This window comes from Bufo bufo, chromosome 8, assembly GCF_905171765.1.
Source record: "Bufo bufo chromosome 8, aBufBuf1.1, whole genome shotgun sequence".
Lineage (NCBI taxonomy): Eukaryota > Metazoa > Chordata > Amphibia > Anura > Bufonidae > Bufo > Bufo bufo.
Window position 1 is genome coordinate 209,662,000 of NC_053396.1, and position 22,448 is coordinate 209,684,447.

General features: G+C 46.2%; 1 protein-coding gene across 1 annotated transcript; it reads right to left on the minus strand.

The window, feature by feature from the left end:
• Window positions 1-3,677: 3,677 nt before the first annotated feature.
• On the minus strand, window positions 3,678-18,506 carry LOC121009491 (origin recognition complex subunit 4-like). The gene is made up of 6 exons (XM_040442643.1): window positions 18,433-18,506; window positions 16,060-16,606; window positions 12,866-13,045; window positions 7,746-7,805; window positions 5,539-5,659; window positions 3,678-5,448 (listed from the first exon to the last, which is right to left on the minus strand). The coding sequence occupies exons 2-6, from the start codon at window positions 16,513-16,515 to the stop codon at window positions 4,943-4,945; spliced, it is 1,323 nt and encodes a 440-aa protein (XP_040298577.1). The 5' UTR covers window positions 16,516-16,606; window positions 18,433-18,506; the 3' UTR covers window positions 3,678-4,942.
• Window positions 18,507-22,448: the final 3,942 nt, after the last annotated feature.

A 22,448-nucleotide genomic window follows, 5' to 3' on the forward strand; every position in this document is an offset into this window, starting at 1 on the left:
CAGGATTACAGGGCATCTGTCAGCAGTTCTGTACCTAGGACACTGGCTGACCTGTTACATGTGCACTTGTCACACATTTTTGTGTCACATGACTATTCTTGAATTGAGGGTGGATTTTTATAAGAAAATGCTATTTTATTACATTCATCTGCTCTGTAAGGCGATCCCTTAGGCCTCTTTCACACGGGCGTCATGTTTTTTGCCCGGATAAGATGCGGGTGCGTTGCGGGAAAATGCACGATTATTCCGGACGAGTGCAAAACATTGTAATGCGTTTTGGACGCGCGTGAGTAAAATTGGCATGTTTGGTACCCAAACCCGAACTTCACAGAAGTTCGGGTTTGGGATCGGTGTTCTGTAGATTGTATTATTTTCCCTTATACCATGGTTATAAGGGAAAATAATAGCATTCTGAATACAGACTGCATAGTACAATAGGGCTGGAGGGGTTAAAAAAAAAATTATAATTTAACTCACCTTAATCCACTTGATCGCGCAGCCCAGCATCTCTTCTGTCTTCTTCTTTGCTGTGCACAGGAATAGGACCTTTGATGATGTCACTGTGCTCATCACATGGTCCAATCACATGGTTCATCACCATGGTGAGGGACCATGTGATTGGATCATGTGATGTGACGTCACCACAGGTCCTTAGCCGGCAGCTCAACATTACAGAAGAAGACAGAGATCCGCAACTACGCGATCAAGTGGACTCGGTGAGTAATTTATTATTATTTTTTAACCCCTCCAGCGCTATTTTACTTTGCATTCTGTATTCAGAATGCTATTATTTTCCCTTATAACCATGTTATAAGGGAAAAAAATAAAGATCGGGTCCCCAGCCCGATGGTCACCTAGCAACCATGCGTGAAAATCGCACCGCATCCGCACTTGCTTGCGGATGCTTGCGATTTTCACGCGGCCCCATTCACTTCTATGGGGCCTGCGTTGCGTGAAAAACGCTGAATATAGAGCATGCTGCGATTTTCACGCAACGCACAAGTGATGCGTGAAAATCACTGCTCATGTGCACAGCCCCATAGAAATGAATGGGTTCAGATTCAGTGCGGGTGCAATGCGTTCACCTCACGCATTGCGCCCGTGTGAAAGGGGCCTTATGCTGCAGAGGCACAGGGGACTCATAGGGCCGTGCACCTGTCTCATTTGGGAGGCTTGAGAAAGCGCAGATTTGCACGAAACGACTGTTGCCCGGTGGCCCGTACCGCGTCTTACACTGCTTGTATTTTACGGACTGATAAAGAGAAGAAGTTTTATGGTGAGTGCGGCGCACTTTGCATTTTTTTTTCCTTGGCCCGTATATTGTAGAATTGTGAGAACACAGCCAAGTCACAGGCCACCTGCGCGTCACGTAGAGTTGTTGCGATACCAAATTTTTGATTCGGTTTCGATATCATAAAAAAGTATTGCGATACTCGATACCATTCGATACCTAGCAAAAAAATAAACCAAAAAAGCCACGTGCATTCCACATTTTTTTAAAAATGGCAAATTGCGCAGTTTTTATTTATTTTTTCTGTTCCGGCATTCACCGCATAGATTTTTTAAATATTTTAATAGTTTGGACTTTTCGGATGTGGCGATATGTGATATGTTTATCTATTTATTGTTTATCTATTTTATATGTGAAATTGGGAAAGGGGGTGATTTAATATTTTACTTTTATTTTTTTATTTTTTTTACACTTTTTATTTAATAACTATTTCCCCCTTAGGGGCTAGAACCTGAGATCTTCTAATCCCTTGTCCTATTCACCCTAATAGAGCTCTATCAGGGTGAATAGGACATCACACTGTCCCTGCTGCTCTGTACACACAGCAGCAGGGAGGTTACCATGGCAGCTAGGGCTTCAGTAGTGTCCTGGCTGCCATGGTAACCGATCAGAGCCCCAGGATTACACTGCTGGGGCTCTGATCAGAAGCTGCCACTGCACCACCAATGAAGAGGAGGGGAGGGGACCCTGTGGCCACTGCCATCAATGAGGAGGAAGGGAGGGGACCCTGTGGCCACTGCCACCAATGATTTTAATACTGGGGGGTTGAGAGGGGCGGGGGCACTGTGCCACCAATGATTTTAATGGGGTGGGGGGGTTGGGGGAGGGCACTGCACCACCAATGATAATTACCCCTTAATACAGGAGGCGGGTACTGGCAGATCAGCGGCAGTTAACCCCTCATGTGCCGCACCTGAGGGGTTAACTGCCGCTGATCGCAGCTCCCCGTCAGAGGCAGGGTGCCGGCTATGCGATTCTGCTGCCGGCACCCGCCTCCTGTATTATGGGTTAAAGACTACCTTATATGGGTCCAGACTTTAAGTTACCAGGCTACACAGAGCGACGCCCAGAGATGTCCCAGCACTTAATATTCCTGGGCGCCGCTCCGTTCGCCCGCTGTGCCCCATTATTGTCTCCTGCTAGACTGCGCAGCAGCGCAGCTCAGTATTGAAAAAATGGAAATGATACGATATCGGGACAAAAGTATTGATTGGGTATTGAAATTTTGATACCCGCAACAACCCTAGTGTGGCGTGCAACTTACATTAAAGCGAATGAAGTAAAAGTCGGGCACGCCTTGCATCCTCTGTCACTAAAGTCTGGATTTTTTATTTTGCAACCGACATGTCACAGTACGTCGCACTGAGATACCATCGACAATCATTATGTGCAACGCATGTAGCCATACCCTAAAACAGTGAGGTACTGACCCGTGCCCCTTAAAGTGGTTGTCCAGAATATTGATGGCCTGTCCTCAAGGCATTATTATCAGATCGGTGGGCATCCTACCGCTGGGATCACGAGAACTCTACCCCCTTTCCCCCCCAAATGAATGGAGCAGCCGGTCAGGCATGCATGTGGGCGCTCCATTAATTTCTATGGGAATTCCAGGGATAGCAGAGTACACCGCCATAGAAATTAATGGAGCGGCCGCATGCACATGTGCGTCAGGCCGCTCCGTTCATTTCAGGGCGGCTGCAGGGAGTAGAGGGCCCCCGTTCTCATGATCGGTGGTGGTTCCCACCAGTAGGACTCTACCGATCTAATAGTTATCATGTAGATATGGGATAACGCTCTAACCGGAATACCCCTTTATACATCTTTCATCCCAAAATTAGCTATCGACTGTAGCATCTAAGGGGTTAATTGAGCAGGATCTGTATTATCCCCATTCCCGGCCATTTCAGCAGGGTGACAGGAGGAACATACAGCCGACACCCGCTGCTGACGTCACCGAGCCATATACACACGCCATTATGTGGCAACTACCCGACAATGAAGGGAAGACCGCATCCGGGGGGAAAGAAATAGAACTACGATTTACTGAAAAATAATTTAACAGACGACGACAAAGAATTATCCCATTTATTAAACCATCAAATGTCTACAAATAATACACGATGAACAAAATGGCAGAAAAAGTGACATCACAACGTATTCAGATCGGAATTCAGGCACAGGGATGATGAGAGTGCTAGTTATCAAGGCCCAATGTGGCCATCTTGAAAATATAACACAATGGAGTAAATATTGATGACCTACCCTCAGGACAGGGGATCAGTTTCTGACTGGTGGGGGTCCGACTCCCGACAATTAGCAATTAGAAGAGGCAGGTGAGCTCCATTGCCCCTTCCTAGGCCAGTGAAGTCACATTCATTGGTCACATTCATGGGTCTGAACTGCAATACCAAGCACAGCCACTACACAAGGTGCGGCGCTGTGCCTGGCAGAATATGAAAAGGCTGCACAGCAAGCAGCCTAGTCACACATTTAATTGGTAGGGGTGCAGGGAGTCAACCTCCGACCGATCTGGTACAATAGGTCATCAACATTTGAAGGGGTTGTCCCATCTACGTGGCACATCGATAAGACCACCTCTGGGACACGCTTCTATCTCAGGAACGGGGCCTGCCATGAATGGAGAGCATGGTGTCCTCTCGAGTCACTGCTCCCTCAGCTATTTTCAGAAGTCCGACAAAGGGGAATGGAGAAAGAAGCTCGTGTGCAGCGTGATCTCCATTCACGGAGATGCCCCACTTTGAGACGTGAGCAGATCCCAGAGGTGGGACGCACACCTACCAGACATTTATAGCATATCCCATCAATATGTCATAAATGTCCCAGATGGGAATACACCTTTAACTTCCGGAAAGCCCCTTTAATACTGGCACAGAAGCCACAAGGCATACATTCTGCTAATGAGAGCCAAGAAATTTTCAGGGAATGGCCAGAAGACCTTTTTAAGAGTAGGGCCCATCTAAAACGGCAGATAATCTAATCTACTATCTAATCTAGAAAGTCAATCGGCACAATTTACTTCTATTTAAGTGACCGTTCGTTCCCATACAAGTCAGATGATCGACAACAACAATCATAGGACAGGTTCACATGGGGCGATGATCAGGAACCAATGTTCCTACAAACAACCCTTTGACCCATCATCGCACAGTGTCCATGGCTTTAGTCGGGCAAAGGTTCTACATAGGGGTTTGTATGCTTTAGTTGATGTAAATTCTCATGAACAGACACAATGGTGGATCAGTTTTGATTACAGTGGAGAGCAGATGTTGAGGCAGCTAAATACCTGTCAGGAGAACCACTGAAGGAATCGGGGTAAGACTTGTCCATGACATTGTGAGAGGTGGCTGGAGAAGAAAGTTCCTGGGGAGATCCTGATGAGCTGATGGTTGCTGCTATATGATGGGGGCAGAAAAATTGTATGTGCAACATCGAAGATCACTTCATGATGGTCCACAGAGCTGGTAGGAAGTGTTAGTGTTAGGAACATCTGCACATTCATCAGAAAGCCCTAAAGAAGTTCTCTTTTGGAAAGTTCTTGCAGACAAGATGAGGAACAAGGACTGTGCAGCCAGTTAGGGCCCAGGTAAATGAACGATGGATCCAGCCTGAAGTGTACAAGGCCGGTCACCTTCAAAGGTCTTCTTTTTTGAGTAGACATGGATCTAAGGTCGTATTTGAAGAAGACTCTACCTGTGTGTCATGAGAGGGGATACGGAAAGATAAGATTTCTCCATTGATATTGGCAGAGGTATCTGCAAGAGGCTGAGGGGTATCTGTAGCAACTTCAGGTGGAAAGTCCTGCCGAGGACTGAGCAAAGAAGTCACATGGGCACAAGATGACTGCTGTGAAAATAAATCGGCAGCGCTGAAAACGTTGACTAAGGACTGAAGGATTAAGCCAAGCTGATGGATCTGAGCAGATACTCCAGCAATGGCCGATCTAACCAACTCAGCCCCTTCTACCACGTTCAACCTTGTAGTCGCCAGCTCCTCGGTCACTTGAGATCTGAACTCTGACAACTCTGTGAGGACAGCTTGCTGGAAGTGAGGATGCTTTGTCCTTGGAGGATGTGCAGATGAAGAGTCTTCGAGAACGAAGTATGCCTCTGAGCTGGTGTCATGTGAGACAACTACATCTGTAGGAGAGCAATGGTGACTGTAAACCACGAGTGGCTTGGATGCACACTTTCAGTGGGCTTTATTTTTTCTGTAAGCTATATTCTTACCTCTTGTACGTATATGATTTTTCTCCCATTCTGAGTCTTGGTAGGTCTGTGCATCTGTCTGGGGCAGATAGTCCTCGTCCATAGCTTTCTCCACACTAAAACCATGACATACGTGAGGCATCTAGGTATAAACGATATATGTTGACTTAATTACAATTTGGAAGCTGTGGTCACCCATGGCAGACCTGGGGGCCTTTGATAACTCCACGGCATCACAGGCAGGGCACTGATCGGCCAACAGAAGGTGCCTCAGCCCTCTAAGTCCTTAGATTCCATGGTCAACACTGAACGCAGAATCTAAGGGGTTTAACTACCAGGACTGGGGTTGTGGAGAAGAGGCCATGGACACATGTCCACGTGCCAAGCATTGACCTGTACATGACGAACTTCACACATGTTTCCTGCATAGGCCCACTCACCAGGTCACAAAGGCCTCTCTCGAGTGGGTCTATACTCCAATTTGCCGCAGCTCCGCATGGTGACCACTGTCACACAGCACCTGCTGCAAAGTCCAGCCGACCAACAGCTCCCCTGCTGTCCAAACCAACCCACAGCAGCCCCAGCTACCATCCGTATGTTTTGGCAGTGAGGTCCATGCTTGCACAGGGCACAGACCATGCGACCACCAGAGACACCTGTCCCCAACTGTCTCCAGATTCATATTCCATGAGATGCGGACCAAACTAGTGCATGTCCTGAAATATTCTACGTGGACCCTCGGCATAGCACCGTTTACTTCTATGGGTCCATGTACTGCACGTTGTACACATGAATGAAAATTATGTTTGTGTGAATTAGGTCTCATGTAAATTAGTGCTCTGGAGTATAAAACAGGATGTAACTCAGGATCAGTACAGGATAAGTAATGTATGTACACAGTGACCACCAGCAGAATAGTGAGTGAAGCTCTGGAGTATAAAACAGGATGTAACTCAGGATCAGTACAGGATAAGTAATGTATGTACAGAGTGACTGCACCAGCAGAATAGTGAGTGCAGCTCTGGAGTATAATACAGGATGTAACTCAGGATCAGTACAGGATACGTAATGTATGTATGCAGTGACTGCACCAGCAGAATAGTGAGTGCAGCTCTGGAGTATAATACAGGATGTAACTCAGGATCAGTACAGGATACGTAATGTATGTACACAGTGACTGCACCAGCAGAATAGTGAGTGCAGCTCTGGAGTATAATACAGGATGTAACTCAGGATCAGTACAGGATAAGTAATGTAATGTATGTACACAGTGACTGCACCAGCAGAATAGTGAGTGCAGCTCTGGAGTAGAAAACAGGATGTAACTCATGAGAAGTACAGGATACGTAATGTATGTACACAGTGACTCCACCAGCAGAATAGTGAGTGCAGCTCTGGAGTATAATACAGGATGTAACTCAGGATCAGTACAGGATAAGTAATGTATGTACACAGTGACTGCACCAGCAGAATAGTGAGTGCAGCTCTGGAGTATAATACAGGATGTAACTCAGAATCAGTACAGGATAAGTAATGTATGTACACAGTGACTCCACCAGCAGAATAGTGAGTGCAGCTCTGGAGTATAATACAGGATGTAACTCAGGATCAGTACAGGATAAGTAATGTATGTACACAGTGACTCCACCAGCAGAATAGTGAGTGCAGCTCTGCAGTATAATACAGGATGTAACTCAGGATCAGTCCAGGATAAGTAATGTAATGTATGTACACAGTGACTCCACCAGCAGAATAGCGAGTGCAGCTCTGCAGTAAAATACAGGATGTAACTCAGGATCAGTACAGGATAAGTAATGTAATGTACACAGTGACTGCACCAGCAGAATAGTGAGTGCAGCTCTGGAGTATAATACAGGATGTAACTCAGGATCAGTACAGGATACGTAATGTAATGTATGTACACAGTGACTCCACCAGCAGAATAGTGAGTGCAGCTCTGCAGTATAATACAGGATGTAACTCAGGATCAGTACAGGATAAGTAATGTATGTACACAGTGACTGCACCAGCAGAATAGTGAGTGCAGCTCTGGAGTATAATACAGGATGTAACTCAGGATAAGTAATGTAATGTATGTAAACTACTGTTTAATACTAAACTCAAATTATAAATTAGTACTGGATGGTGAATATATATAAGATGAAAAAAACACGAAGAGACAGAACAGGAGACAAAGACAGATCTAAAGAAGAGAACTGTCAACCGACCTGCTCACCATTCTCTACTATGGCAGTCTGGCATTTCTTGGGTCGCCCTCGTTTTCTCTCCTACAAGACGACATTCTGCATTAGACATGTTACATGTATGTCATGGGATGGCTCTGTGAAATATGTTAAAATGTAATAAGAATTCTAAGAGAACTGGTACTAATATATAATAACCTATAAAAAGATTGTCACCAGTACGTAAACAATATGGCTGCAACTCTCTCACCCCCGGCGTCAGGCCAATGGTCCTGTGACTATATCACCCGTGGGCATTACGTGGATGATCTTTTATACTGCAACGTGGCATCAGCTACTTACTGAAAGCTATCTCCTCACACTCCTTTACCGTTTATATTCCACGGTCACGTCTAAGGCCGGGGTCACACGTGACTGATTTCACAAGGCAAATCCGCAGCGTTGTACAGTACCAGCAAAGTGGATGAGAGTTCTGCGCGAAATCGGCAGCGTGTCCGCTTATACAGCCGATTTCACCCTTTGCAATGAGAAATCCGATTGCTTTTCTGCAGCAAAAAAACACAAACTTTTTTTTGTGTGTTTTTTTTTTTTGCGTGGATTTTTCTGCCGGATATTCAGTGACTTGTGAACCCTTGAGGCCGAGCACCCTCTTCTCTCCTATTCGTCCACACATCTCCCTCCACATTCATCGGGGTCTCCCTGACCAGGGTTGCCAACTATCCGTGAATTTACACGCAGTCCTGCAAAAAAAAAATGGGTGTTTCTTCTGCTGTCTGTAGTGTCTGCCTGAAAAACAAACAAAAAAACCCCACTGTATATATGCAATGATGGGCACTCCTCCTACCGGAAAAAATATACAGGGTGGGCCATTTATATGGATACACCTTAATAAAATGGGAATGGTTGGTGATACTAACTTCCTGTTTTTGGCACATTAGTATATGTGAGGGGGGAAACTTTTCAAGACGGGTGGTGACCATGGCGGCCATTTTGAAGTCGGCCATTTTGAATCCAACTTTTGTTTTTTCAATAGGAAGAGGGTCATGTGACACATCAAACTTATTGGGAATTTCACAAGAAAAACAATGGTGTGCTTGGTTTTAATGTAACTTTATTCTTTCGTGAGTTATTTACAAGTTTCTGACCACTTATAAAATGTGTTCAATGTGCTGCCCATTGTGTTGGATTGTCAATGCAACCCTCTTCTCCCACTCTTCACACACTGAAAGCAACACCGCAGGAGAAATGCTAGCACAGGCTTCCAGTATCCGTAGTTTCAGGTGCTGCACATCTCGTATCATCTGAAGGCAATTGTCTATGCTGTGAAGATACGAGATGTGCAGCACCTGAAACTACGGATACTGGAAGCCTGTGCTAGCATTTCTCCTGCGGTGTTGCTATCAGTGTGTGAAGAGTGGGAGAACAGGGTTGCATTGACAATCCAACACAATGGGCAGCACATTGAACACATTTTATAAGTGGTCAGAAACTTGTAAATAACTCATGAAAGAATAAAGTTACATTAAAACCAAGCACACCGTTGTTTTTCTTGTGAAATTCCCAATAAGTTGTGTCACATGACCCTCTTCCTATTGAAAAAACAAAAGTTGGATTCAAAATGGCTGACTTCAAAATGGCCGCCATGGTCACCACCCATCTTGAAAAGTTTCCCCCCTCACATATACTAATGTGCCACAAACAGGAAGTTAATATCACCAACCATTCCCGTTTTATTAAGGTGTATCCATATAAACGGCCCACCCTGTAGATACATCCCTATATAGTTTGGAAATGTATTATAATGCTTAACAAAATGTATCTCAGTAAATATAAAAAAATCAAAAAACATTAATACGTATACATATATTTCATAAATAGGGCCCTCGTTTTATACATCTATTCTTCATTCATAATTATAATAAGAACATAGGAGTAGTGTTGAGCGAACTTGTGTTTTAAGTTCTGCGTCCTAAGTTCGGGTTCGGGTTATCGAAGAATCCCGTTATGGATTCCAAATTCCGTTATGGTCCGCGGTAGCGGAATCCATAACGGGATTTTTCGATAACCCGAACTTTGGACGCAGAACTTAAAACACAAGTTCGCTCAACACTACATATGAGCAATCGATTAATATTAGTCACAAACATGAAATCTTGACCCAGTATCGCAGGCTTCCCAAGGTGATAGGGTTATAAATATAATGGCGTTATTTGATGGCGGTACCGTCACTTTTCTGGGGATTAATACGTCTGTTGTAATAAAAATCCTGGTTTGGAACAATGCTTCCCCTGATCTGTTACTTAAGAACTCCTAATAAATAATTAGATATTGTCCATTTCATCCCGATGTAAAGGTGCACATTGCTTAGAGTTATATATTCAGCATTTACCCCGAGAAGGGTTTTAACAGACACGTGTTTTTGGCGTCTTGCCACATTTAGTTAGTTCGGCGTTCTATTAGAAAGGAGGCATTAACGGACACGTGTTTTTGGCGTCCTAGAAATGTTCTTATTACAATAAGGGTCCATTCACACGTCCGTAGCGTGTTTTGCGGATCCACGGATCCGCAAAACACGGACACCGGCAATGTGAGTTCCGCATTTTGCGGACCGCACATCGCCGGCAATAATCGAATATGACTATTCTTGTCCGCAATATTTTTTTTTGGGGGGGGGGGGGACGGAATTGCGGACCCGGAAGTGCGGGTCCGCAATTCTGTATCCCAGCAGCACATCGTGCAGCCCCATAGAAATGAAAGGGTCCGCAATTCCGTTCCGCGAAATGCGGAACGATATTGCGGACGTGTGAATGGGGCCTTATGAATTAACAAGAAAACATGAAATATATGTATACATATTAACGGTTCTTGGTTTTTATATTCATTTAGATTTATTATAATGTTAAAAAAAATATAAAAATATGTTTGCAAACTATATAGGGCTGTATCTATATTTATTCCAGTAGGAGGAGTGCCCATCATTACATATAGAAGAAAAAAAACATTTTATACTGACCGCTAGGGTTGTAGCGGGTATCGAATTATCAATACTTTTGTACCGGTATCGATTCGATACGGGGATTTGACATTTGCCCTACTGCACAGCCTAGTATCAGAGAACATGGTGCACGCTGCTCTCAGCACGCTCCATGTTCTCCTCAGCAGCACAGGGGAAAAGGAGTCTCCCCCGCCCTCCCCCCAGTGCTACTGCCGCCAATAAGAAGAGAGAGTGATGACTCACCAATTAATACAAATACAGGAGGCGGGTGCCGCACCTGAGGGGTTAACTGCCGCGGATCGCAGCACCCTGTCATAGACGTCGGGTTCCGGCTATGTGATTCTGCCGCCAGCACCTGCCTTCTGTATTTGTATTAAAAGGTTACTTATCTTCATTGGTAGCGCAGTGCGCCTCCCCCCACCCCCCAGTATTATAATCATTGGTGGCAGTGGCCACAGGGTCCCCTCCCCTCCTCTTCATTGGTGGTGCAGTGGCAGCTTCTGATCGGAGCCCCAGCAGTGTAATCCTGAGGCTCCGATCGGTTACCATGGCAGACAGGACGCTACTGAAGCCCTGGCGGCTGCCATGGTAACCCTCCCTGCTGCTGTGCGCACTATGCACAGGGCAGCAGGGACAGTATAAAGTCCTATTCACCTAATAGAGCTCTATTAGGGTGAATAGGACAAGGGATGAAAAGATCCCAGGTTCTAGCCCCTAAGGAGGAAAATAGTCATTAAATAAAAAATAAAAAAAATAAAAAAGGAAAAAAAGAAACCAAAACACCAAAATATTAAGTTTAAATCACCCCCTTTCACAATTTTACATATAAAATATATAAACAATAAATAAACATATTACATATCGCCACGCCCAAAAAAGTGCGAACTATTAAAATATTTTAAAAAATCTCCTATGTGGTGAACGCTGTAACAGAAATAAAATAAATAAAAAACGCCATTTTTAGTCACCTTGTCCCCCCCAAAAATAGGATCGGACTGTTCGATTATTGGCCGGACGTTTCATAAAATGCGGAATGCACGCAGCTTTTTTTGGTGTTTTATTTTTTTTGCGTGGTATCGAGTATCGCAATACTTTTTTATGGTATTGAAATCGAATCAAAATGTTGGTATCGAAACAACCCTACAGACCGCCATAATGTACAGGGAATGCAGGTTCCACATGGTTTTTATGGTGGCCGTCATGGCACTATAACAGGTAGTATTTAGTGTTACGTTCCCATCTTACAGAGATCGCCTTGACACCGGCAGACGGGAACCAATGTATAAAATAAGCGTAGCATTAGCACCAGGATGTTTTCTATAACTATGGCATCACTGTACATTATCTGTGTTTGCAGTGGATAGTGCACCTTCCGACCAATTCATAGTAACAGTGAGGTGAGCCACTTGATTGCAAAAATCTATGAAAAAAAACACTGTCGATAATTTTTTTCCCTTAGGCTACTTTCACAATCGCGTTTTGGGGGGGGGATCAGTCATGGATCTGCAAAAACAGATCCTTTTCAAGAATACAACCGCATGCATCCGTCATGAACGGATCCGTTTGTATTAGCTGTAACATAGCCAAGACGTTTTCTATTGTGCCAGAGAAAACGGATCCGTCCCCATTGACTGACATTGTGTGCCGTTTGTCTCAGTTTCGTCAAGCGGTGATGGTGACGGAACGGAGGCAAACTGACGCGTTCTGAGCGGATCCTTTTCCATTCAGAATGCATTAGGGTAAAACTGATCCGGTTTGGACCGCTGGGTGAGAGCCCTGAACGGATCTCACAAACGGAAAGCCAAAACGCCAGTGTGAAAGTAGCCTTTAAGTTTGCACTGCGCATGCGCCAAAACGTCATGCACAGCGCAAACTATGTACCTCTGCGGCATTGGCCCAGACGCTCCCGCCATCTGTATGTAGGGGGGTGATGATGAAATGTGTATGCAGTATTCACCGGGGGGAAGCTACCGTATACTGTGTGTGCCTGCCCACGGGAACAGCTACAGAACCGACATAGAGCAGAGCTGACTCGGCTGTCCGTTTTTGTTGCACGGTCAGGGCAGGTGCGCCAGGACTAAAGTAAAGTATACGGTCCAGTTGAAATTTTGACCCTGGCAATCCTGTCAGTGACCACCTCCATTACTACCTTTGTTTCTTCCCTCTTGTGGACCCTCAGATGAGCGTCCTTGTTCGTTTTCCTCACTTTCATGGTCAGTACTTGCAGTTGCGGCACGTGCGAGTTCTGATCGAGGAGAAGGAGCTGCGTTTTTCTGGGTCTCCCTCTTCCTTTCTTCTCTGCCTGGAAGGAAGCAGATGGTTCGCCATCCTGATAGAATAAAAGAAATTTCAGGTGATAAATGAATAATAAAGCTAAAGGGGTATCCCCCATCCACTGCATACTTATCAGATCGGCCGTGTCCAACCTATGGGACTCCCACTAATCACAAGGAAAGGGGGGGGGGGTTCTGGTTTAAATGGAGCGGTGGTCGAACATATGCTCTGCTACTCCATCCATCACTAAGGGACTGCCAGAGATGGCGAGCGCTCCACCGTCCCATGGAGTTTGAATGTAATGGCAGTGGACATGCTCGACCACCACTCCACCGATACAAGGACACAGGACTCTTGTTCTCATGATCGGTAGAAGTCCCAAAGGTCGGATCCACACTGACCTCTTTGCCGCTGCACCCTCCCTATACCACATAGCATGCCCAGCACCCTTAGGCCCCTTGCAGACGAGCGTGTACGGATTAGGTCCGGAAGCGTTGCAAATGCATTCAGTGAAAAATGCGCGATTTCACAAACAAAGTCATTCGGTTTTTATCGAGCGGGTGCAATGCACTTTAATGCGTTTTAAAAAACTGAACATCTCTTAGCAACCATCCGTGAAAAACGCATACCAGTGCGGATGCGATTTTCACGCAGCTTTATTCACTTCTATGGGGCCAGTGTTCCGCAAAAATCACTAAATATAGAACATGCTGCGATTGCAAATGATGCGTGAAAACCAACGCACATGTACACAGCCCCATTTAAATGAAGGGGTCCGGATTCCGTGCGGGCGCAACGCGTTCGCATCACGCATTGTACCTGCGCGGAAAACTCTCCCGTGTGAAAGGGGCCTTAAATACCCATCCTGGAGGGCTCAGCTGTTTCTGTGACTCAGGGCACCTTGGTCGTCACATAAGACAGCGGGTGGCGTAACTAACATGGACACAGACCACGACCAAGAGGTGGGACCAGCCACTGAACAGCTACGTCTGTTCCCGACATACATTGATTGCATTTTTCAGCAGCCACCACTAGGAGGGCGCTGCACAAAAATATTATTTACAGCTTCCATTCATCACAATGGTAATTGAATAAATTCTTAGTTACTGAGCTCCCCCTAGTGTTTGTCGCAGGCAGACACATGAGATATATATTTTTTTTTTAAAGCAGGTGACTTTTTATTTTTTATTAAAATTTCTTCCACTTAATAAAAAAAAATAATACATTAGACAGTAAAATCGCACTTTGAGTTCCGTGTTGCTTGACCCATGAGCACTGGGAAGCTGGGTGGGACGGGGGGGGATCCATAGTAAGTAACGCTATGGAGCCCTATCAGATGTGTGCATGCCCCTGAAGACAGGTGCTCCAATCTCAGCCATGAATGTTCAAGATGGGAATGGCCCTTTAATTATCTGACTACACTTACCTTTAATCCCTGGCGCTGGACCTGTAAGGCCCCTTTCACACGAGCAAGTATTCCGCGCGGGTGCAATGCGTGATGCAAACGCACTGCGCCCGCACGGAATCCTGACTCATTCATTTCAATGGGGCTTTGTACAGGTGCGTTGGTTTCCACGCCTCACCTGTGCGTTGCGTGAAAATCGCAGCATGTTCGATATTCTGTGATTGTCACGCAACACTGGCCCCATAGAAGTAAATGGAGCTGGGTGAAAAATCGCATCGCGTCCGCACATGCTCGTCTGCAAGAGGCCTATCTGTTTGGACACCCAAGCTGACTTGTGGACTACGTGACCTACTACTACTTCATCCCCTGTATACCTCTCCAGCTCTGGTTCATCCCCTGTATACCCGTCCAGCTCTGCTTCATCCCCTGTATACCCGTCCAGCTCTGCTTCATCCCCTGTATACCTCTCCAGCTCTGCTTCATCCCCTGTATACCTCTCCAGCTCTGCTTCATCCCCTGTATACCTCTCCAGCTCTGCTTCATCCCCTGTATACCTCTCCAGCTCTGCTTCATCCCCTGTATACCTCTCCAGCTCTGCTTCATCCCCTGTATACCTCTCCAGCTCTGCTTCATCCCCTGTATACCTCTCCAGCTCTGCTTCATCCCCTGTATACCTCTTCAGCTCTGCTTCATCCCCTGTATACCTCTCCAGCTCTGCTTCATCCCCTGTATACCTCTCCAGCTCTGCTTCATCCCCTGTATACCCGTCCAGCTCTGCTTCATCCCCTGTATACCCGTCCAGCTCTGCTTCATCCCCTGTAAACCCGTCCAGCTCTGCTTCATCCCCTGTATACCTCTTCAGCTCTGCTTCATCCCCTGTATACCTCTCCAGCTCTGCTTCATCCCCTGTATACCTCTTCAGCTCTGCTTCATCCCCTGTATACCCGTCCAGCTCTGCTTCAACCCCTGTATACCTCTCCAGCTCTGCTTCATCCCGTATACCTCTCCAGCTCTGCTTCATCCCCTGTATACCTCTCAGCTCTGCTTCATCCCCTGTATACCTCTCCAGCTCTGCTTCATCCCCTGTATACCTCTCCAGCTCTGCTTCATCCCCTGTATACCTCTCCAGCTCTGCTTCATCCCCTGTATACCTCTCCAGCTCTGCTTCATCCCCTGTATACCTCTCCAGCTCTGCTTCATCCCCTGTATACCTCTCCAGCTCTGCTTCATCCCCTGTATACCTCTCCAGCTCTGCTTCATCCCCTGTATACCTCTCCAGCTCTGCTTCATCCCCTGTATACCTCTCCAGCTCTGCTTCATCCCCTGTATACCTCTCCAGCTCTGCTTCATCCCCTGTATACCTCTCCAGCTCTGCTTCATCCCCTGTATACCTCTCCAGCTCTGCTTCATCCCCTGTATACCTCTCCAGCTCTGCTTCATCCCCTGTATACCTCTCCAGCTCCGCTTCATCCCCTGTATACCTCTCCAGCTCCGCTTCATCCCCTGTATACCTCTCCAGCTCCGCTTCATCCCCTGTATACCTCTCCAGCTCCGCTTCATCCCCTGTATACCTCTCCAGCTCCGCTTCATCCCCTGTATACCTCTCCAGCTCTGCTTCATCCCCTGTATACCTGTCCAGTACCATTTTATAATTCCCATCTTACCACAAACTTCTTGGTGCTTCCATGAGGCCGCCCGCGGCCCCTTTTTATTAGGACCCCGGTGTCTTCTTTTTTTTCTTTCTTTAGCACAGTCCCAGTCTTGCTCTGCGAGGGTCTTCCTCTCCGCCTCTTCTCTGATCCCCCCACATTTTCAGCTTGGTCACCGGTGACGATCATCATCTCCTCATTTCTGGAGGATCTTTGAGGGGTTCTAGGAGGACATGTTTGCTCCCCCTCCTCTGACGCTTCCACACTTTGCTGCACGTTATTGTAGAGTCTCTCCAATATGGGGACATCCACTTTGTCATGTCTGCTTAGCGGTGGTCTCCCTCTTCTTCGTTTCCCTGACGCGGCTACGGGTCCCGTCGAGCTGTCATGTGGTGGTTTCACCTGGGCCACCACACTTTCATCCAAGCTCTTGGCCAGTCCATCATGTCTTGTCTTCTCTGGGTTCTCCATATTTCCCCAAATCTTCCACAAGATCTCGCTGCTACACCCACCTACGCTGGGACGCGGCTGCGGGGACCAAAGTTTGCAGCTTCTTCAGGATCTTAAAAGAAAAAGCACTAAATCAGAAAGACAACATGGACTCTTACAAAGCTGCAGAAACCATATTGGGTGCGGATTCTACCTTTCTAGACCTGGAGAACCTCCTGCAGGACTGCTGATGGACAGTCCTCCGCTAATATCCAGCGACATCATAAATTTACGGCTCAACTCAAACTGCACAATTCTACGTTATTCTCCCCGTCCGTGGATCCTCCCTCTCTAATTATCTGGTAACGCACAGACCTATAAGGTCCTATCACTAGTATACGCCATGACGTCCAACCTCTGAGACCTCCACCATCCGGAGAAGGAAGGGGTCACCGTGTTGATTTAGATCCTTCAGACCGGGTCTACACAGGACAGATGCTTTGCCAAATTGCCGCTGCGTAAAACTTGCGGAAGAAATCAACTAAAACGATCCATAAACGGACCTGCGGTGGAGATTTTAAATCCGCAGCATCGCAACTTACGCTGCGGAGGATCCCTGTGGATTTTTACACTTGGCAATGCACAGGGTGACATTCGTGGCAAAATCTGTGACAAACCTGCTACGGAAATGCGGCAAAACTGCTGTGCGGCACCGTAACCTGTGCAGGGAACCGAAGACAACCGCGGTCATTAGAATGGAGCTTCAGAACGGCTGCCCGTCACCGGGGGAAAAGCGGACCATACACATTCCATATCCGTGTCACTCAGCCGACTGCGACCAAAAACATACAGAGAACGCCGCTGACGGACGTTTCTGATGGCGGCTTACCTCCCGAGAGAACGGGCCCGATTCTCGTCTCCCAGGCGTAAGACATTTGTCTTAGGTAGTCCGACCCTGCCGCTCTGTGCGACATAAGATGTGTACGGGGAGGCAGCGAGGTTCTAGCGATACGCCATCCCTTTATCAGATTGGAGTAACGCGGTTTTATTTTTGAGGTATTGGAGCAGCGCGTTCGTCGTGTCTATAGTACTACTCAGAGTAAGGACGGCTCAGAGACCACCCGACCTCGGAAGCCGGCATCACAACTATGAGACTTAGGCCTCCTGCACACGACCGTATCCGTTTTGCGGTCCATGTGCTTCTGGCAATTTTCACGGGATCCACTGTAAAAAAATAAATAAAAAAAAGCCAAATCTTGTCAGCAAAAAGGACAAGGATAGGCCAGGTTCTATCATTTGCTGCCAAGCCGCACAGAGGCGGAGAGCACACAGATATGGCATCTGTGTGCTGTCCGTTTTTTCTGCTGACCCATATAAATAAACGGGTCCGTGTGCAATCCGTGGATCAGACACAGGGAAAGGTCGTCCGTGATTTTCATTGTGGGACCTGTGTACTTACCTGCTCCCCGCCATGGTCCTCCATGTAAACCTACTGCACGGACGGGGGTCACCTGCGCCGCTGCCAATGGCTGGCCCAGCAATGACGTACCGCTTGGGGACACTTCACTGCTGAGGCCAGTCAATGGGGCGCGCAGGTGAGGATAACCCCCGAACCCACTGATTCAGAACCAAGCGACCAGAAGCAGGCATGTACAGATCCCACTGCGGGAGGGAAGGGGTTAACATAAAGAAAACAAGGACAGCCCCTTTAATTGTTTTTTTTTTTTTTTTTTTTAAGTTTGATGTAATTTTCCAGCATTTTCAGAACTTCTGCATCCTGTGCGACCTCAGGCTCCTGTGCAGACAGAGGGCAGGGGCATCAGGCATGGTGCAGAGCTGTGCATGGCTGCCTGCCTCCTCCATGAGCCCTGTGCACACATCCCCTGCCCTCTACAGCTCCTGGATCCCCTACAATCACTCCCATCATCCCTGTCCCCCTCCCCCTTCCCCGGTACCCACCTAGTGCACTAGGCAGCAGCAGCACGCTGAGGACTGGGTGTCTGCTGCACGCTCTTCCTCTTCCGTTCACCTGCTGCAGTGATTTCCGGCCACTAGGTGGCGACCTCCGAGCTGTGCTCCAGGAGGCGCTGAGAGCAGACACAGCAGATAGGGGGACTCTGCAAATAAACAAGGCTCCCATTCACTACAGGCAAGCAGAGATCTTGAAAACAAAGGCAGAGTTATGGAAATGGACAAGTGGCTCTTGGATGTTTCCGTAATTCTGGACGGCGCTTAGGGCTTAACGCACACGAACATATTTTCTTTCCATGCCCGTTCCGTTTTTTTTTTCCCCCCGGAACCATACATTTCAAAACGGAAGTTACTCCGGGTAGCGTTTCATTTCCGTATGTCCGTTCCGCAAAAACATAGAACATGTCCTATTAGGGCTCACGCACACGAACGTATTTTCTTTCCGTGTCCGTTCTGGTTTTTTTTTGCGGACCCATTCACTTCAATGGGTCCGCAAAAAACGGAAGTTACTCCGTGTACGTTTCATTTCCGTATGTCCGTTCCGCAAAAACATAGAACATGTCCTATCCTATTAGGGCTCACGCACACGTATGTATCCTTTCACACTCGCTCGTGTGAAAGGATCCCAAGTAGTATGTTTTTTTGGGTTTTTTTTGAGAAATTTTCCATTTTTGGGTTTAATTTGTCAAAAAACCGCAAACTATAGATTTATGGTTTTTAACTGTACAAACTGACACCAAAATAAATGATTGCAATAAGTTCCCTATTTTGTGTCGGCCGTTTTGATTTATAACGCACGGGGGGAAGGTTTCGGTTGGTGTGGGCAATTTTTTTTAAACTTTTTTCTTTTATTTGTATTTCTTATTATATTTTTTTACTTATTTTTTTTTATTTATTTTTTGGCAGGTAATATTTCTCCCAAAAGGTCAATAAAAGACCTCTGGGGGACACTGACACTTTTTATTTTTGCTCTATTTCCGCCGTTACTGGGGCATCCACATGAGCCTGAGGAGAAAACAGAAAAAAATCTTTGTACACTGCTCAAAAAAATAAAGGGAACACTTAAACAACACACTGTAACTCCAAGTCAATCACACTTCTGTGAAATCAAACTGTCCACTTAGGAAGCAACACTGAGTGACAATCAATTTCACATGCTGTTGTGCAAATGGGATAGACAACAGGTGGAAATTATAGGCAATTAGCAAGACACCCCCAATAAAGGAGTGGTTCTGCAGGTGGTGACCACAGACCACTTCTCAGTTCCTATGCTTACTGGCTGATGTTTTGGTCACTTTTGAATGCTGGCGGTGCTTTCACTCTAGTGGTAGCATGAGACGGAGTCTACAACCCACACAAGTGGCTCAGGTAGTGCAGCTTATCCAGGATGGCACATTAATGCGAGCTGTGGCAAGAAGGTTTGCTGTGTCTGTCAGCGTAGTGTCCAGAGCATGGAGGCGCTACCAGGAGACAGGCCAGTACATCAGGAGACGTGGGGGAGGCCGTAGGAGGGCAACAACCCAGCAGCAGGACCGCTACCTCCACCTTTGTGCAAGGAGGAACAGGAGGAGCACTGCCAGAGCCCTGCAAAATGACCTCCAGCAGGCCACAAATGTGCATGTGTCTGCTCAAATGGTCAGAAACAGACTCCATGAGGGTGATATGAGGGCCGACGTACACAGGTGGGGGTTGTGCTTACAGCCCAACACCGTGCAGGACGTTTGGCATTTTCCAGAGAACACCAAGATTGGCAAATTTGCCACTGGCGCCCTGTGCTCTTCACAGATGAAAGCAGGTTCACACTGAGCACATGTGACAGACGTGACAGAGTCTTGAGACGCCGTGGAGAACGTTCTGCTGCCTGCAACATCCTCCAGCATGACTGGTTTGGCATTGGGTCAGTAATGGTGTGGGGTGGCATTTCTTTGGAGGGCCGCACAGCCCTCCATGTGCTCGCCAGAGGTAGCCTGACTGCCATTAGGTACCGAGATGAGATCCTCAGACCCCTTGTGAGACCATATGCTGGTGCGGTTGGCCCTGGGTTCCTCCTAATGCAAGACAATGCTAGACCTCATGTGGCTGGAGTGTGTCAGCAGTTCCTGCAAGACGAAGGCATTGATGCTATGGACTGGCCTGCCCGTTCCCCAGACCTGAATCCAATTGAGCACATCTGGGACATCATGTCTCGCTCTATCCAACAACGTCACGTTGCACCACAGACTGTCCAGGAGTTGGCAGATGCTTTAGTCCAGGTCTGGGAGGAGATCCCTCAGGAGACCGTCCGCCACCTCATCAGGAGCATGCACAGGCGTTGTAGGGAGGTCATACAGGCACGTGGAGGCCACACACACTACTGAGCCTCATTTTGACTTGTTTTAAGGACATTACATCAAAGTTGGATCAGCCTGTAGTGTGTTTTTCCACTTTAATTTTGAGGGTGACTCCAAATCCAGACCTCCATGGGTTGAAAAATTTGATTTCCATTTTTTTATTTTTGTGTGATTTTGTTGTCAGCACATTCAACTATGTAAAGAACAAAGTATTTCAGAAGAATATTTAATTAATTCAGATCTAGGATGTGTTATTTTTGTGTTCTCTTTATTTTTTTGAGCAGTGTAGGTTGAAATTGAAAAAAAAGGCATTTTTGCCATTTTTTGGGGGTTTTATTTTCACAGCATTCACTGTGCGCTAAAACGGACATAATAACGATACCACATTTACATCATTTCTGTTGCTTTACTACTTAAAACTGTATTCCTCAGATTCTGACAGCCAGAACTTTTTCGTCTATTTGCTGATTTGCCAATTTGGCCAAAATTTTCATCTACAGAGCTGTGTGGGGGCTCATTTTTTTTGCAGCTGAGGCTGTAGTTTTTATTAGGACTTTTTGATCACTTTCTATTACATTTTTTTATTGGAGGGGGGGACAACATAACCAAAAATCTGCAAATCGGTTATTTCGATTTTTTTTCTCCACTACAGCACTCACCACCAACAAAAAATATTTTTAGATTTTAATAGTTTGCGATAGTTATTACGTTAACATTTTTTATTTATTTTTTTATATGTAAAATTGTGACCGGATTATTAGAAATTTTCATGTTGTTTTATGTTTTTACAAACTTTTTTTTTTATATTGTCATTTTTAGTCCCCTTAGGCCCCTTTCACACGGACGTCGTGGAAGAGGTCTGGATGCGTTGCAGGAAACCCGTGCGAGTGCGCACGCAATTTCAGTCAGTTTTGTCTGAGATTGCGTTGTTCAGTTTTTTTCTGCGCAAGTGCAAAGTGTTTTAATTCGTTTTGCAAGCGCATTATAAAAAACTGAATGTTGGTACCCAGACCCGAACCCGGACTTCTTCACTGAAGTTCGGGTTTGGGTTCGGTGTTCTGTAGATTTTATTATTTTCCATTATAACATGGTTATAAGGGAAAATAATAGCATTCTTTAATACAGAATGCTAAGTAAAAGGTCCATTGAGGGTTAAAAAATAATAAAAAAAATTACTAACCTCATCCACTTGATCGCGCAGCCGTTATCGTCTTTTTTTTTCTTCTTGCAGGACCTGCACTGACATGGTGAGCGCGATGACGTCAGCGCAGGTCCTTTTGCAGGTCCTGCAAGAAGAAGAAAGAAGACGATAACGGCTGCGCAATCAAGTATATGACGTGAGTAATTTTTTATTATTTTTTAACCCTCAATGGACCTTTTACTTAGCATTCTGTATTAAAGAATGCTATTATTTTCCCTTATAACCATGTTATAATGGAAAATAATAAAGTAAATGGACTTTAACCACCTCAGCCCCCCTAGCTTAAACACCCTTAAAGGGAACCTGTCACCAGGATTTTGTGCATAGAGCTGAGGACATGGGCTGCTAGATGGCCGCTAGCACATCCGCAATACCCAGTCCCCACAGCTCTCTGCGCTTTTATTGTGTTAAAAAAACGTTTTGATCAATATGAAAATGAACCTGATATGTGTCCTGTATCCGGAGATGAGTCC